Below are 14,941 nucleotides of genomic sequence, written 5' to 3'. Positions count from 1 at the left end.
TCGAGCTTCTGTCATGTGTCACATAATATTAATATTTCTATGACATAAGTTATTGGTATTTACAATAATACAAACCAAAGACATATGACGTAGATATATTAATATTATGTGACACATGACAGAAGCTTGAAACAAATGACAATAGATGAAAAGCCCTATAGGGGCTTAAATATTAATATATCTACGTCATACGTCTTTGGTGTGTATCATCGGTTATATCAATAACGTATGACGTAGATGTATTAATATTATGTGACACATGAGAGAAGCTCGAAACAAATGACTGTGAATGAAAAGCCCTATTGACGATTACTGATTATCAATCCGGTAATCAATGTAACAATGTAGCAAATAAAGAAATAAAAATAATTTATTAGTACATAATACATTTTACAAAAAAAAACATAACCACAACATGCAACATTTTTGAAACAATTAAAAACTACTTTTTTATGTAAATGTAACAAATAAAGAAAAAAAATTAGTAATAAATTTTACAAAAAAACACACAAACACAAAATACAACATTTTGTGAAGACAATTTTAAACACTACTTTTGTATGTAAATGTAACAATGTAACAAATAAAGAACGAAAAATAATTTATCAGTAATACATTGTGCAAAAAAACATGTTTGAAAAATTAGAAGTGACTTTTAATAAAATATTTTTAATATTTAATTACATAATGTGTTCAAAATTACCTCTTAACACATTTATGCACGCCTAAAAATGATCATTGAATGAGCTACTTACTCTACGAAGCATTCGTAAGTTAAACACATCGAAATACACTTTGTATTCTATTTTTCATCTCATCCCTTGTTGTTGGAGGTATTTTATTATAAACTTCATTATTAACGTAACCCCAAAAAAATCAGTCCAGTTTATTAAATTCTGGTGATTTGGGTGGCCACACTACTGGTCCATTGAAAAATGAAAATATCTCGAAAACTAATAAATTTAGACATAGGGAATGTTATCTAAAAATTAAAATCTTCAAAAATCGCGTTACGTAATACTTGAACGCTCCCTAAAGAAAATTAGCAATATCAATCATTCTTGAAAATTTTGACAATACGTAAAAAAATATGGCATTAATAAACCATTGCTGTTTTGCTTATTTTTATTTATACAGGGAGTTGAACTTGTTACGATTTTCATATAAAATTGGTTATAACTTTGTAAATACTCTGTATAACATAACAAACCTTTATATTTTTGTGATGGAGAAGTTAACAGGATTTCGAATATAAAATAAAATATAGGGTGTGTTATTAAAAAAAAACATAAGTTTGGCCTGCCACTGTGTTATCGAACACCCTGTAACATTCTAACTAATTTTGTAATGTGAAACTCAAAAGTGGCTAAAATTTTTGTTATTAACTTTTATTGCTATCTATTACTATAGCGGATCTATTGAGCTTTACCCCACTACTCAATCACCCTGTATACCTAGGGCAAATAATGAAACTGTGTAAAGAAAATCAAACAGCAGAAATAAAAAGGAGAAAAGACTCGCATAGGTGAGATTCGGAAAAATGAGCTATATCCTGATGAACCAGGAATATGCCCAATGCCCACAAATGTATACGATCAATGTGTCCTACCAGTACTGACATATGGAGCACAGACATGGACCTTCACAAAGGAAAATATGGCGAAGACTCAAAGGTCAATGGAAAGACAAATGCTGGGTATCAAGCTAAGTAATAAAAAGAAAAATACATAGATCAGAAATAAAACCAAAGTGAAAGACGTAAACAAACATGCAGCTACTCTCAAATGGAAATTTGCAGGACACAATAGCAGACAAAGAGACCGAAGATGGAATGAAGCGATAACCCACTGGAGACCTTGGTACCATAAAAGAGGAAAGGGTAGACCACAGATGAGATGGTCGGATGACCTAAAAATATATTCAGGGACTAGATGGACAGGATTAGCACTGAAACGAGAAGAGTGGAAAATAAGGGGAAGGCCTACATTCAACTTCGATGGATAAATGAAGGGCAATAGATAGATACAATAAATAAATTATGAATTTGGTTACATCTGATAAAGATACCTAAAACGAAAGCTAAATAATATGCTTATTCACATTAGCCCTATGATTTTGTGGAAAAATACATCTAAGATAAACAATGAAGGAGTTTAGGTATCACCAGTGGTGTCATGGTGTGGGAACGCCGTTCCCACACTGGTTAAGAAAAGAAAAAAAATAAATAGAGAATTTAGGTTTTGTAAACAAAAATTAGCAGTGCGTTCCGGCACTGCTAATTTTGCCATGACACCACTGGGTATCACTGATATTGAAAAAGGGTAATGTGTTATTTCAAACAAACTAAAAGGTTTATTTCCATATTTCTACCTGATTAAGAGCAATAACATCTACTTATCACCTTAAGATCTTGCAATATGGAAATGTAACACTCATGACATTGATGACTAAAAAATACCTACAAGATTTCACATTCACTACTTAGGTATATAAATTTTTAAATATTAAGTTAGCATATTGTCTGGTTTACCTGATTAAAATCTTTAAACAAAAACTCCTTGTTAATAGCATCCCGGTTTTCAACCAATTTCCATCCTTGAGAGAACAGAGGGGCTAGTGAGGTATTCCTCTCCACTTCATTAAGCTTTGCTTGCTAAAATATCAAATATAGACATTATATTTAACTCTTTAAATTAAATATGGATATTTACCATTTTCAATTTAGATTTACCAGACTTCTGTGTTAAATCCACTGTCGTCAAGGTCAAGTTGCGGATGAATGTGAAAAGATGAAAGGGACTTTCCAGTGCACCAAGTCTAACTTGATTCTTGCTACCGATCTTATTAATCATCATAAATAAGCTGGTCATTTTTATATAGATTTATGATTTATCAAAATGAGGTTGATTATTTTATTGCTTGTAAAGTTTAACCATATTCTTTTACAATATTAATAATTATATTATTGGTGTAAGAATAAGAATAAATAACCAATTTAATAAAGTTTTAAAATAAATATATAGGTATACATAAATAAAATTTAGCAATGGTAATACCTAGTATAAATTATTAAAAAGAGCTAATTTTTTTACTGCCAAGTTTGAAAACTGAAAAAGGTATATTGTAAACAAAAACAAATTTCAGGGATGGATTCAGCCATTCAGCCATAGATAAATAATATAGAAATGGAGTATGGATTCAGCCACAGCCAAATCACAGGCCAAATTTCATCAATGGACCGAAAAAGTTGTGACGTAATTTTCAGGCGGGCAGTGGCGTACTGATAGATCAGCGGGCCCTGGTTCCAGTTGGGTTCCAATAAAATAAAATAAAAACACACATTGTATATCAAAAGTTTTTTAATTAAAATGAAACATGGGCCATTCCACGAATATACGCATGTTGTTTTGGATTACTTCGACAACGAATATTTTACTGTGCAACATAAGAAGTACGAAAGTAAATGGCGCTAATAATTATTCCAATAAACAACAATGTAATTTGCAATTTCCTTTCGTTCTTATATAGGGTATATAAATCATCATATATCATAAAATATATCATTGTCATATCATAATTATTTATAGTCCATTTACTCACGGTTTCTGCTATAAATTTTAAAGAACCGCTCGGATTGAGATGAAATTTGGTATACGCATAGCTAATATGTCAAACAAAAAAAGTGATATTGTGCCGATGTGGGCTTTTGACCTGAGGGTGAGTTTCACCTCTTCTCAGGGGTGAAAAACATACGTTAAAGATAAGTACGAAATTCTATAAACTGACTAATTCTAAGCAACTTTATTTCTATAGAGTTTTTTCACTACGTCAATACTTCTACCCAAGTAGCAATTTGTCGACGCGACAACGTTGTCTACCGCGTGGCAACGTTTTGTTACAACGTTGTTATTGCCTAGAAGACGACCCAATTCTGCACTAATTTGGTGGACGATTTTTGAGTTGTCTTGACGTTGCCTAGGCAACCTTAAGCGTTGCATAAGACAACTGAAGCGACTATAAAAAGTGACTGCGTGCAATGGTTGCTCAAAGAGGCTTCGTCAATATTAGGACCGTTCGCCCCCAACCCCAGACGATTGATCGAGCTAGGTCTCGATCACAGCCCCGATCCATGGCGCAATCCCCGCCAATCTATGAGGGCTCACGCAAAGTGGGCCCAAACCTGTTTCAGGGATTAAGCTCAGACACAGACGACTGCTCATCCACGGATGAAAATGGTTTCAAGAAACCTAGGAGCGAGAGGAAAAAGGAGAAATCCAAAAAGAAGAAAGAGGAGAAAACGAAGAACGACGCAGAAGCGAAGAAGGATGGAGAAAATCCAAAAGCAGAGCCCATGGACGACGAAGCGGAACAGGCAGTCAGAGGCACCACCAAACGAGCGAAACCAAAAGAGAGCGAAGCCAATGAAGACATGAAAGAGAAGGTACTAAAGACAAATGAACAAGAAGAGATGAGAAAGATGCTAGAGGCGATGACTGCAGAGAGAGACCAACAAAGAGCCGAAAACGAGAGACTAAGGATCGTAATCCATGAACAAAATGAAGAGATGAAGAAAATGTCAGCCCGATTGGATAATCTGCTAGCAGAACAAATAGCAACGAGAAAACTCATAGAGAATTTCCAACAGATGCCAGTTTCCGAAGTCGAAAAATCGCAGCCACTCCCTGAAGCTAAAAAGTCACCCGCAGAGGAAAGACTTAAAAAAATTCGAGAAGATTTCCCAAAACTGAAGACTCCAATCTCAAAAGACGAGACGACGGCATGGGAACTCCAAGCGAACAACGCCATGAGAGCTGCTTCACCCCCAGCAGAAGAATCCTTCAATCTGCCCCGAGGGAATGCCCCACCAATCCATCCAACTACGAGCACGGGTGGAGATACGCCTGCCGCACGGCATCCCAATGATTCAGAGTCGGACCAAATGGTGACGAACCAACAAGAAGAAGCTGCCGCGTTACCTGAACAACAGGTAACCCGTCAACGAAAGCCGCCTGTAATTAAATTACAGAGCGTGAGCGAGACAGGGGCTATCCTTGGTATAGCCCAGAAACAAAGCGTGATCACGATAAACAAGATCTCCAGAAGCGGAAGGGAAACCCTCATCCAGGCGAAAAGCCCGGAAGATTATCGAAAGATGACCCACATTATCGAGGATTACGCAAAGAATATGACCCTAAAAGATCCCAAGAAGAGACTACAATGGATAGCCTTCCCATTCGAGGAAGAAGTAAAGCCAAAAATGGTAATAAGAGGGCTACCAACAAACACCAAAGAGGAAGACATCAAGAATGACATGGCAGATCAATATAACATTGACTGCCAAGCAACAAAGAACATGTCAACAAGAGCCGGCCCAAGAAGACAGCTACCTATGTTCGTCATAACTCTGGATCAGGGGGACGTCGAGGCGGCGAGGCGCATAACCAACCTGTGCCACATGAAGGTCGTGGTAGAGGATCTTCGAAAAGCGACAGAACCAACGCAGTGTTTCAACTGCCAAGGCTACCACCACGCCCAGAACGCGTGCCACAAGGACCCCAGGTGTGTCAAATGCGGTGAGGATCACCCCACTAAGATGTGCAAAAGGGCCAAAGAAGTCAAAGCTACATGTACCAACTGTAAAGGCAGCCATCCAGCCAGCTACAGAGGATGCCCTAGATGCCCTACGTGGGGAAGACCCCCACCAAGGAGGCCGCAACAACAACAACCACAAGCAAGACGACCACAAGCTACCGGCACCACCTACGCCCAGGCCACGCAGAACAAACAACACCAAACAGCGATCCCTGATGAAGACTCCATAGTCAGAATAGTGACTAGGGTAGTCAAAGAAGTTATACTAGCCACCAGGGAAGCACAGAAGTAATGCTGACAGACAGGGGATATTTGAGGATAGGCTCCTGGAATCCGGGCGGTATATCAACGAACCAAAACATCATGGATGAAATCGCCAATAGATATGAGATGGACATTGTAGCAATCCAGGAGACCAAGCTAACAAACAACTTCAACCTAAAGTTCCCTGGGTACGATGTATATAGGAACGACCTCACTAGAAGATCAGGAGGAACGGCCATCCTAGTTAAGAAGGGAATCACTCATACCAGATTCACGACTCCACCACTAGTTAACATGGAGGCAACAACAGTAGAAGTGAAAATGAGGCAAGGCGCAGTCAGAATAACATCAGCCTACGTAAGACCGCAACACCCTTTAATGGACGATGACCTAGACGCGTTCCTTAACATCGCTGAAACGTCCATCATAATAGGAGACCTGAATGCAAGATCCCCCAACTGGAACGATAGAGCTACGAACAGAAATGGAAGACTACTAAATAGCTACATAGAAAATAACGAAGACACAGTGGCAATGGGCCCAGAAGAACCAACACACTTCCCAGGAAATGGACTTCCCACCCATATCGACATAGTTGTGGCCAAAAACCTAGGACTACAATCAGAACTAATCACGCTGGACGAAGGATCAACAGACCACAACCCCATTCTACTAGAAATTGGAACATGGGAAGAGACAAACCCACCGAAAAGAACTAAAAAGAAAACAAAGTGGACGAACTATAAAAGATTAGTGAGTGAAAGAATAAATATAGTGCCAGTTATAAATAACCCTGAAGAAATAGAAGTAAAAGTCCTAGAGCTCGAAAACATCATCCAAGAGGCAATCAGAAACAGCACAACAGAGGAAGAAGTCGAGATCCATACGGGAAGGTTCAAAGACATACCACAAGAAACTCAAGAGCTGATAAGGGAAAAAAATAGAGCGAAAAAAATAGCCAGAAGAACAAGAAATCGAGTAGACAAAACCTGGGCAAATACACTAAACAGAGAGGTCAAAACGGCCCTACAACTCCACCGCAGCAAAAAATGGGACAACTTCGTACAAGAGATGGAAGAACTAGACTCAAACATGAAAAACGTTTGGAAGCTCCAAAAAATGTTGAGAAGCGATAGAAAACCCATCCCCCCATTACATGGAAGATACGGCATGGTATACACCATAGAGGATAAAGTAGAGGCGATGAGGGCTACACTCGAAAGAGAATGCGACTTAAACTTCCATCAAAACGAAGACGACGACTTCCTGGAAGAAGTCGAAGAACAAGAAGAAGGACCAGAAGACCCAGAGGACATCATTCCCCCAACATCACCGGAAGAAATCAACGAACACATCAGAAACAGTTCACCGAGAAAAGCGCCTGGTCCAGACGAAATAACAAACAGAGCCCTAAAGTATTTGCCCAGAAAAGCTATAGTATACTTCACAAACATAGTGAACGCGATACTAAGATATAAGATATTCCCGAACAGGTGGAAAATGGCCCATGTCATTATGATCCCAAAACCTGGTAAGAACCACACATTCCCGCAGAACTACAGGCCAATCAGCTTACTTCCAGCGATCAGCAAGATAGTGGAAAGAATCATTCTTAGCAGACTGCAAGCGGAAACAAATAGACTAAACATTATCCCAGAAGCTCAATTCGGATTCAGAACAGAGCACTCCAGTGAGCTACAAGTACTCAGATTAACCGAGTACATAGCTGGGTTCAACGACAGGCAGTACACTGGAGCAGCGTTCCTGGACGTAAGCAAAGCGTTCGACAGAGTATGGCATAAGGGGCTTTTATACAAAATGAGGGGATACGGGTACAGCGGGGCGATGACGAGGCTAATCTCGTCGTACTTGGGCGGCAAGTCCTGTCCGAACTCGGGAACTCGGAGGCTGGAGTACCCCAGGAAGCGGTCCTGTCACCCCTGCTATACACGATATACACCGCTGACGTACCTAGAACACCAGGTACCCTTATGAGCCTATACGCCGACGACACAGCGATAGCGGCCAAACACAGAAATGTAGATATAGCAGTGACCAACCTGCAAACAGCACTACAAGAAATAGAGGAATGGAGTATAAAATGGAAGATAGCCATCAACTCGGAAAAGACACAAGCGGTTCTATACAAGAAAGGAAGACAACAACCAGAGGAACAGCTGACGGTACAGAACACCCCCATCGAGTGGAAAAACGAAGCTAAATACCTAGGAGTCATCATGGACAAAGGATTAACCTTCCAAAAACACGTAGAAGCCACAGTCCATAAGGCCAACATAGCGAAAGCAACACTAAGAGGACTTACAGGCAGAAAAAGCAAACTAAGACTAAAAACAAGGTTAAGATTGATAAACAGCATTATACTACCGGTATTAACATACGCATCTCTCGCATGGGGACAAGCATGTAACACCCACAAAAAGAAGATTCAAGCGGTCCACAACAGCAGCTTGAGAGAAGCCGCCAGAGTCCCAAGATACGTAGCAGAAAGATTCCTGTTCAGAGAACTCCAACAGGTGAGAGTCACCGAAATCATGACAGACAAGGCAAGGGTAAAATTCGCGGAACTGGAGCACCACCCAAGTCACATACTGCGAGAGATGTTAAGGTATGATGAGTTCCACCGATGGAAGCACAGAAGACCGAAACAGCAAATAGTGGAATAAAGTGAACAAAAGTGAAAAGTGATAGTAGTCAGTTCGTAGCTCAAAAACAAGTGCCGAAGATAGCGTTACACACGAAGATCCAACACCACGATCACCTTCAAGGTAAGACAATTACAGAAAATTACAGAAGGGCGCAAGCCCCCAAAAAAATATATATAAAAAATAAAATGGCGTAAGCCCCCAAAAAAATATAACAAAACAAAAAAAAATCACATAAAAACTCGAGCAACAAGTCATTGGGCGGAGCCCAATAGGGCTCAGCACGATGACTTGGGGCCCAAGCAAGCAATTTTTAGTACCGCGGTTAAGTAAGTAAGACGATAAAGGTATAGAGCGCATCACGCTGAGCCTAAGATTTTTGCATTCGATTAGGGTACCACATGGAATCTTATTACCCAGGATTCCATTGTGAAGAGCCTTAGGCTACGATAGTTGTGCCCTCATCGTGCATCAGCGTGCTATGGGGGGGAAAGGGATGGCCTGGGGCATTGGAGCGAGGTGGGGTGATCCCTGTTTACACTCGGGTCAAAACACCTCGCCCCAATGAATTGTTACACCCGAATGTACTCTTTCGAGAGGGTGGACATTCCCACAGGTCGGGTTAAATCAAATTGCTTGCTTGCTTGGTTGCTCAAAGAGTCGGGCTGGTTATGTTTTTTTACCTATATAAAAAGTAAACTATTTTGACAGCATATCAGGTATTTAAATTTATATAAATACATAAATAAGGACTTAAACAAAATTACCTGATGTGAAATTTATAAACGCATCTCAGATTACCGTCAAATATGGATATTCCACCTTTAAAAAACACACGCGCTCATTTTTTATCACCTTTTTAACAAAAAATATGTATATTTAAAAAATCTAATTTTAATATAAAAGCCAGAATTTATGTTAAAGATGTTTTGTATAAATGTAATTTATTGATGGTGCTTTTAAAGGTATTAGAAAATGCCTGCATTTTTTATATTTTGTGTTTTTATTTTCTTTACATCCCAAAAAAACCAAAATGGTGCATTAAACAACATTACCAATATTACTTAAAATATACCTTATTACCAACCATAGACGGATGAGACAACCGAGAAGTCCAATCGCCGACCAAACACGGCCTGGGCCCTGATTCTAAATCAAATTTCGACACTAAACAAGTCGCTTTCAATATGGCGATGGCGACTGTCGAAATTATTTGACACGGAGATGAATGAATGGCCAAAAGCGAGGTTAGGTTTAGTTTAGATGTGTTTTGTTTATTTCTTGCAAGGAAAACTAAATCAAAAGGTATTATAATATAGCTGGGTTTAATTGAAATTTGCTTGTTTTGAGGAATTAGATAGAATAGTATTAAATTAGAAATATAATAATTGAGAATGTCCACAACATGAATCATCAACTCAATGAAAGATGTGAGGTAATAATCTGGGAAAATTAGTAAAAAACAAGGAAAATTAATTACCAGCTATTTTATTGCTGGACATGCTGAAATAAAATCTTCAAGATTTCCTATATTAGTAATATAGCTGTGCAAAGTCCACAGAAAGTGTGCTATTTTGTTTATAAACAAATTAGCGCTCCGAAATCTTTTTTTTTATTATTGCTCTAAAACTCCGAAAATTTTAACTTTAAACCAAAACACTCACATAAAAATTGACAGTAATTTAATTCTGCACATTAATAATTTATTCCAATTTCCTTCGACGGAAATTTTCTTCGGAAAATTCGGGTTTTCCAAACAAAATCTTTAATTTTCAACTAAAATTTGAGGGAAGTAATTATTTATCAATAATTAAATAATTTGGTGACAGTGACATAAATCTTTTTTGTTATGAGTGTCTTGAAGATATGAAAATTTGTATGTACAAAGAAGACCGGAATTAAAAGGTATCTAATGGTTCAAAGATTAAAATCCTGTTGTTTATAACTCTGTCGCAAATGCCGGTCAAATTTGACCGGTTATACCTGGAATCACTCCTCGCAATTCAATTTGTTTTTCTTCGAAAAGGACACAGAAGCCGTGCTCTTTTCAACAGCGTTAACTTAATTTAATTTAATCTAATATTTTCTGAGGGGTTCTATTTGCTTATAAGCCAAAAAATTGTTTCTTTATAACATTCCCGAGACCGCTCAAATGGTCCAATTTCAATCCTGTAAGGTACGTTGAATAGGTATAGTGCTTTTTTATATGAAAATCATAGTTATTCTGGTGTATCATAATCTTTCTGGTTATTATTTCGACCGAAATTTTTTAATTAACATTTTAATTATTGCTAAACTATTGGTTAGATTGTCGCCGGTCTCCTGATATACAGAGAGGGGCTAAATTATGGAATAAATTCATTTTCTCTAAAATGGACGATTTTAGAGAAAAATCCCGAAACAGGTCGATTTTTATTTTTAAATTAAATTTCTTGGCATATATTTCAAACTAGTGACGTCATCCATCCGAGCGTGATGACTTAATTATTTTTTTAAATAGGAATATGGGTTCGTGTTGTAGCTCATTTACAAAGGCGTTCAATTCTCTATTCAGTATTATAAACATTAGTTTCATTATTTATACAGGGAGGCCAAGAAAAATTTTGAATTAAATTAATTGACGCAAGAAGAAGAATGCATGTAATTTATTTAACTCAAAATACATTGTATTGCTGTCAGAAAATAGAAAAAAATGTTTATTTTGCAAATAAACATTGCTTTTAGCTTAAATTAAAAGTTCAAACTGCCAATAGGTAGGAGGGAGTCTGTTTGTGATTTAATTTAAGCGAAAAGAAATGTTTATTTGTGAAATAAACCTTTTTTTCTATTTTCTGACAGCAGTACAATGTATTTTGAGTTAAATAAATTACATACATTCTTCTTTTTGCGCCAATTAATTTAATTCAAAATTTTTTTTTGGCAACCATGTATAAATACCTAATGATATTAATGTTTATATTACTGAATAGAGAATTAAACGCCCTTTCAAATGACCTACCACACGACCCCTATTCCCATTAACAAAATTATCGATTACGTCATCACGCTCAGATGGATGACGTCACTAGTATGAAATATATGCCAAAAAATTGTAATTTAAAAATAAAAATCGACCTCTTTCGGGATTTTGCTCCAAAATCGTCCGTTTTAAAGAAATGAATTTATTCCATAATTTAGCCCCTCTGTATAATCTACTATAATAAATCTTTCATGTCTTCAATTATTTAATTATTGATAAATAATTAGGTACTTCCCTAAAATTTTAATTGAAAATGGCAGATTTTTTGGGAAAACTCGGATTTTCTGAGTAAAATTTTTGTTGAAGGAAATCGGAAAAAAAATAACTTTGTGCAGAACTAAATTACGGTGAATTTTTATTTGAGTGTTTTTGGCTCAAAGGAAAAAATATAGGAGTTACAGACCACTAATTGAAAAAAAAAAGAAGATTTAGGAGTGCTAATTTGTTTATAAATAAAATAACACACTTTCTGCGGACTTGTCATACCCCATATTACTAATATATGCAATCTTAAGATTCGATTTTAGCAATAAAATAGCTGGTAAATAATTTTTCCCAAAAATGGTATTTTTTCGATAATTTTCCCAGACTATCAACAAAATCCAAGAAACCGAAGCGCCAACCCAAATTCTGAGCAGTCTCAACATAATAAGGTTAATATCCCCAAGAATCGCGCGGTGTCGAAATGAAATTGCGACTGTCGAAATGAATTAGAATCAGGCCCCTGGACCGACTATCCCAACCACTTTAGAACGCACCCTCTTATTGGGTGACAGAGGTCATGTGACCAGTGCAATGAAGTGCATCATTCTCCTTAACAGCGTTGTCACATTTAGTAGATATCTACTGTTTTGGTATATTTTTGATATTATTTAAAAAATTCTAGTAGGCAATGTTTTTTTTAGATGTTTGGTATATTTCCATATTTTGTTATCACTAAAATAAAATTTGCTTTTTAATAGTATTCACCCCGTTTCTAAATTAATTTTCAGACATTTTGTTACAATTTCCCAATGTCATTACCGAAAATAAGATTCAGGACGTAGATGATGATAATAGATGGACAGAGAAATGAAACTGGTAAATACCAGATCTAAATAAGGAAATCTTCATACAGTGTGTCAATTTTAAAACTTACAATGGCTATATCTCACGAACAAAAGCTGAAAATGAAAAATACTTGAAACCGTTTCTAGGATAGTAAGGGGGAACTAAAATGACATGAAAGAGAACTCACCCCCATCAACCCCCTAGGCCCCACCCACCACAACCAAAAAAGTTTAAATTGCAAACCCCTACTTGTGATACATCATTGAAAAGGCTATAAAAAATGCTATCCAATGGTATAAACAATAATTATACAGGGTGAAGCAATAATTGTGAAACTTTGGCTTAAATGAAAAATTTAATGAGGTTTTGTTGAACTGCAAATTTGATAAAAATGTCAATTAAGTAAATGTGCAAAGTGGGTTCCGTTGTTTTGTAAACAATAATACAGTATATTTTCAAATTCTGCACGAAATTTGGCAAATGTTTTTCTAGTAATAGGGCGACATGCTTGAGTAATTACTTCTCGCAATTTCCCAAGTGACGCAAGTTAAGTTTTATAAACAACTGATTTAAGACAAAAATAGCAAATTAAGTTTTAATTCAACAAAAAAAGTTCGAGCGGACATTTACCATTTAAAAGAATAGTTAGGGAGATAGCATTACAAATCCAAAGTCATGGTAAGCCAGCTGATATTAACACCCTGTATAATTATTATTTATACTATTGGATAGTACTTTTTATAGTAGGATAGTATATTACTTTTTTCTATGGGGTTACCTTAAATCATTTGTTTATAAAACTCAACTTGCATCACTTGCGGAATTGCGAGAAAGAATTACTCAAGCATTGTCGCCCTATTCCTAGAACATTTGCCAAATTTCGTGCAGAATTTGAAAATAGGCTGTATTATTGTTTACCAAACAACGGAATTCACATTAAATATTTACTTAATTGACATTTTTAATCAATTTGTAATTCAACAAAGCCTTAGTAAATTTTTCATTTAAGCCAAAGTTTCGCTATTATTGCTTCACCCTGTATAATTATTATTTATACCATTGGATAGCATTTTTATAGCCTCTTCAATGATGTATCACAAGTAGGGGTTTGCAATTTAAACTTTTTTGGTTGTGATGGGTGGAGCCTAGGGGATTGATGGGGGTGAGTTATCTTTCATGTCATTTTAGTTCCCCCTTACTATCCTAGAAACGGTTTCAAGCATTTTTTGATATCAGCTTTTGTTCGTGAGATATAGCCATTGTAAGTTTTTAAATTGACACACTGTATAATTGGTTTGGAGAATTTTCAAAATGATTGTAACGCTCGGTTTCATAATCAGTTAAGGATTTTAAATTTTAAGTAAGTTGGTACCTACCTTTATCACAATTCATATATGGGTAAATGTCAACTTTAAAGTGAACTTTACTTAATGTTTACTTTAAGTTGATTATGAAACCGGGCGATTTTAACAGGTAACCGTTAACACAGATTTTACTGTATTTACAGGGCCTAAAAAGAATCTACTGATTTCTATTGATTTTTTGAAAGCAAAACTACTATCCGCTGCAAGATAACTCGGATGGAATTCAGACAAAATATGTACAAAAAGTACATATTTGTCGGAGTTTCAGCCAAATTATCTTGCAACTGATATAGTACTGAAAGAGTAAGAACTGGCCTGGCAACCCTGTCTAGCAAAGCTGATACAAAGATTTAAGCTTATCAAATCTACTGATAAAACAATGGACAATGGAGAAACCAGCTAATAAAAAACAAATAAACAGGTTGTTAAATAAATCGAAAATTTCCAGCAAAATAAAATATAAAATAATAAGAAAGAAGTACGGTTATAAAGTAAATTCTTTTTTTGCTCCTGAAGTTGCCGTAAATGTGTCACACATCTATAGAACTATACGTAAAGGCCCTGGGGTCGTGAGAGACAACTACCTAGTCGGCCAGAAAACCCATGGGCGTAAATTAGTTTAGCATTATAACGTTTTTAAGTAGTTGCGATTGTTGAAAAAACTTAACTGTGATATGTAGTTGTCACAATAGTAATAACTTAGTTGCCCATATAACTAAAGATATTACTTAACGTTGTAACATCGTAATGTCAGTCGGGTTAGGGGTCGTTGGCCGAAACAACTGAAAGTCCACTGTGGCAACGTTATATACAGTGCATTTGTTTGTACTGACAACCAATGCGTCGAAAAATTGCTACTTGGGTATCTATCTATGTAAGGATTTTTACAGCTGTAGCCGCCTTCCTTCTTTCAACCAACGTCTCCAGATTTCTGTTCTGCCATTCTCCGTCTCTAAGGTCTCGTTTTAACATGGCCTCGTCCACTTCAT

At 36.6% G+C, this 14,941-nt stretch overlaps 2 protein-coding genes across 2 annotated transcripts in view; one reads left to right on the top strand and one right to left on the bottom strand.

Annotated features, from left to right (window-relative positions):
• Window positions 1-3,091, bottom strand: part of LOC126883253 (probable pterin-4-alpha-carbinolamine dehydratase) — a 34,027-nt gene extending 30,936 nt beyond the window's left edge. Inside the window, exons 1-2 of the mRNA XM_050648549.1 lie at window positions 2,712-3,091; window positions 2,531-2,653 (exon numbers count right to left, since the gene is read on the bottom strand). Coding sequence (XP_050504506.1) covers window positions 2,531-2,653; window positions 2,712-2,870 — 282 coding nt within the window. The 5' untranslated portion in view covers window positions 2,871-3,091. The remainder of the gene's footprint in view (window positions 1-2,530; window positions 2,654-2,711) is intronic.
• Window positions 3,092-4,036: 945 nt separating this feature from the next.
• On the top strand, window positions 4,037-14,848 carry LOC126883745 (uncharacterized). Its single transcript, XM_050649409.1, has 2 exons — window positions 4,037-4,540; window positions 14,843-14,848. The coding sequence occupies exons 1-2, from the start codon at window positions 4,037-4,039 to the stop codon at window positions 14,846-14,848; spliced, it is 510 nt and encodes a 169-aa protein (XP_050505366.1).
• Window positions 14,849-14,941: the final 93 nt, after the last annotated feature.

Source organism: Diabrotica virgifera, chromosome 4 (genome assembly GCF_917563875.1).
Source record: "Diabrotica virgifera virgifera chromosome 4, PGI_DIABVI_V3a".
NCBI lineage: Eukaryota > Metazoa > Arthropoda > Insecta > Coleoptera > Chrysomelidae > Diabrotica > Diabrotica virgifera.
Note: the sequence above shows the minus strand (reverse complement) of the source record. Positions and strands in the feature narration are given on the sequence as shown.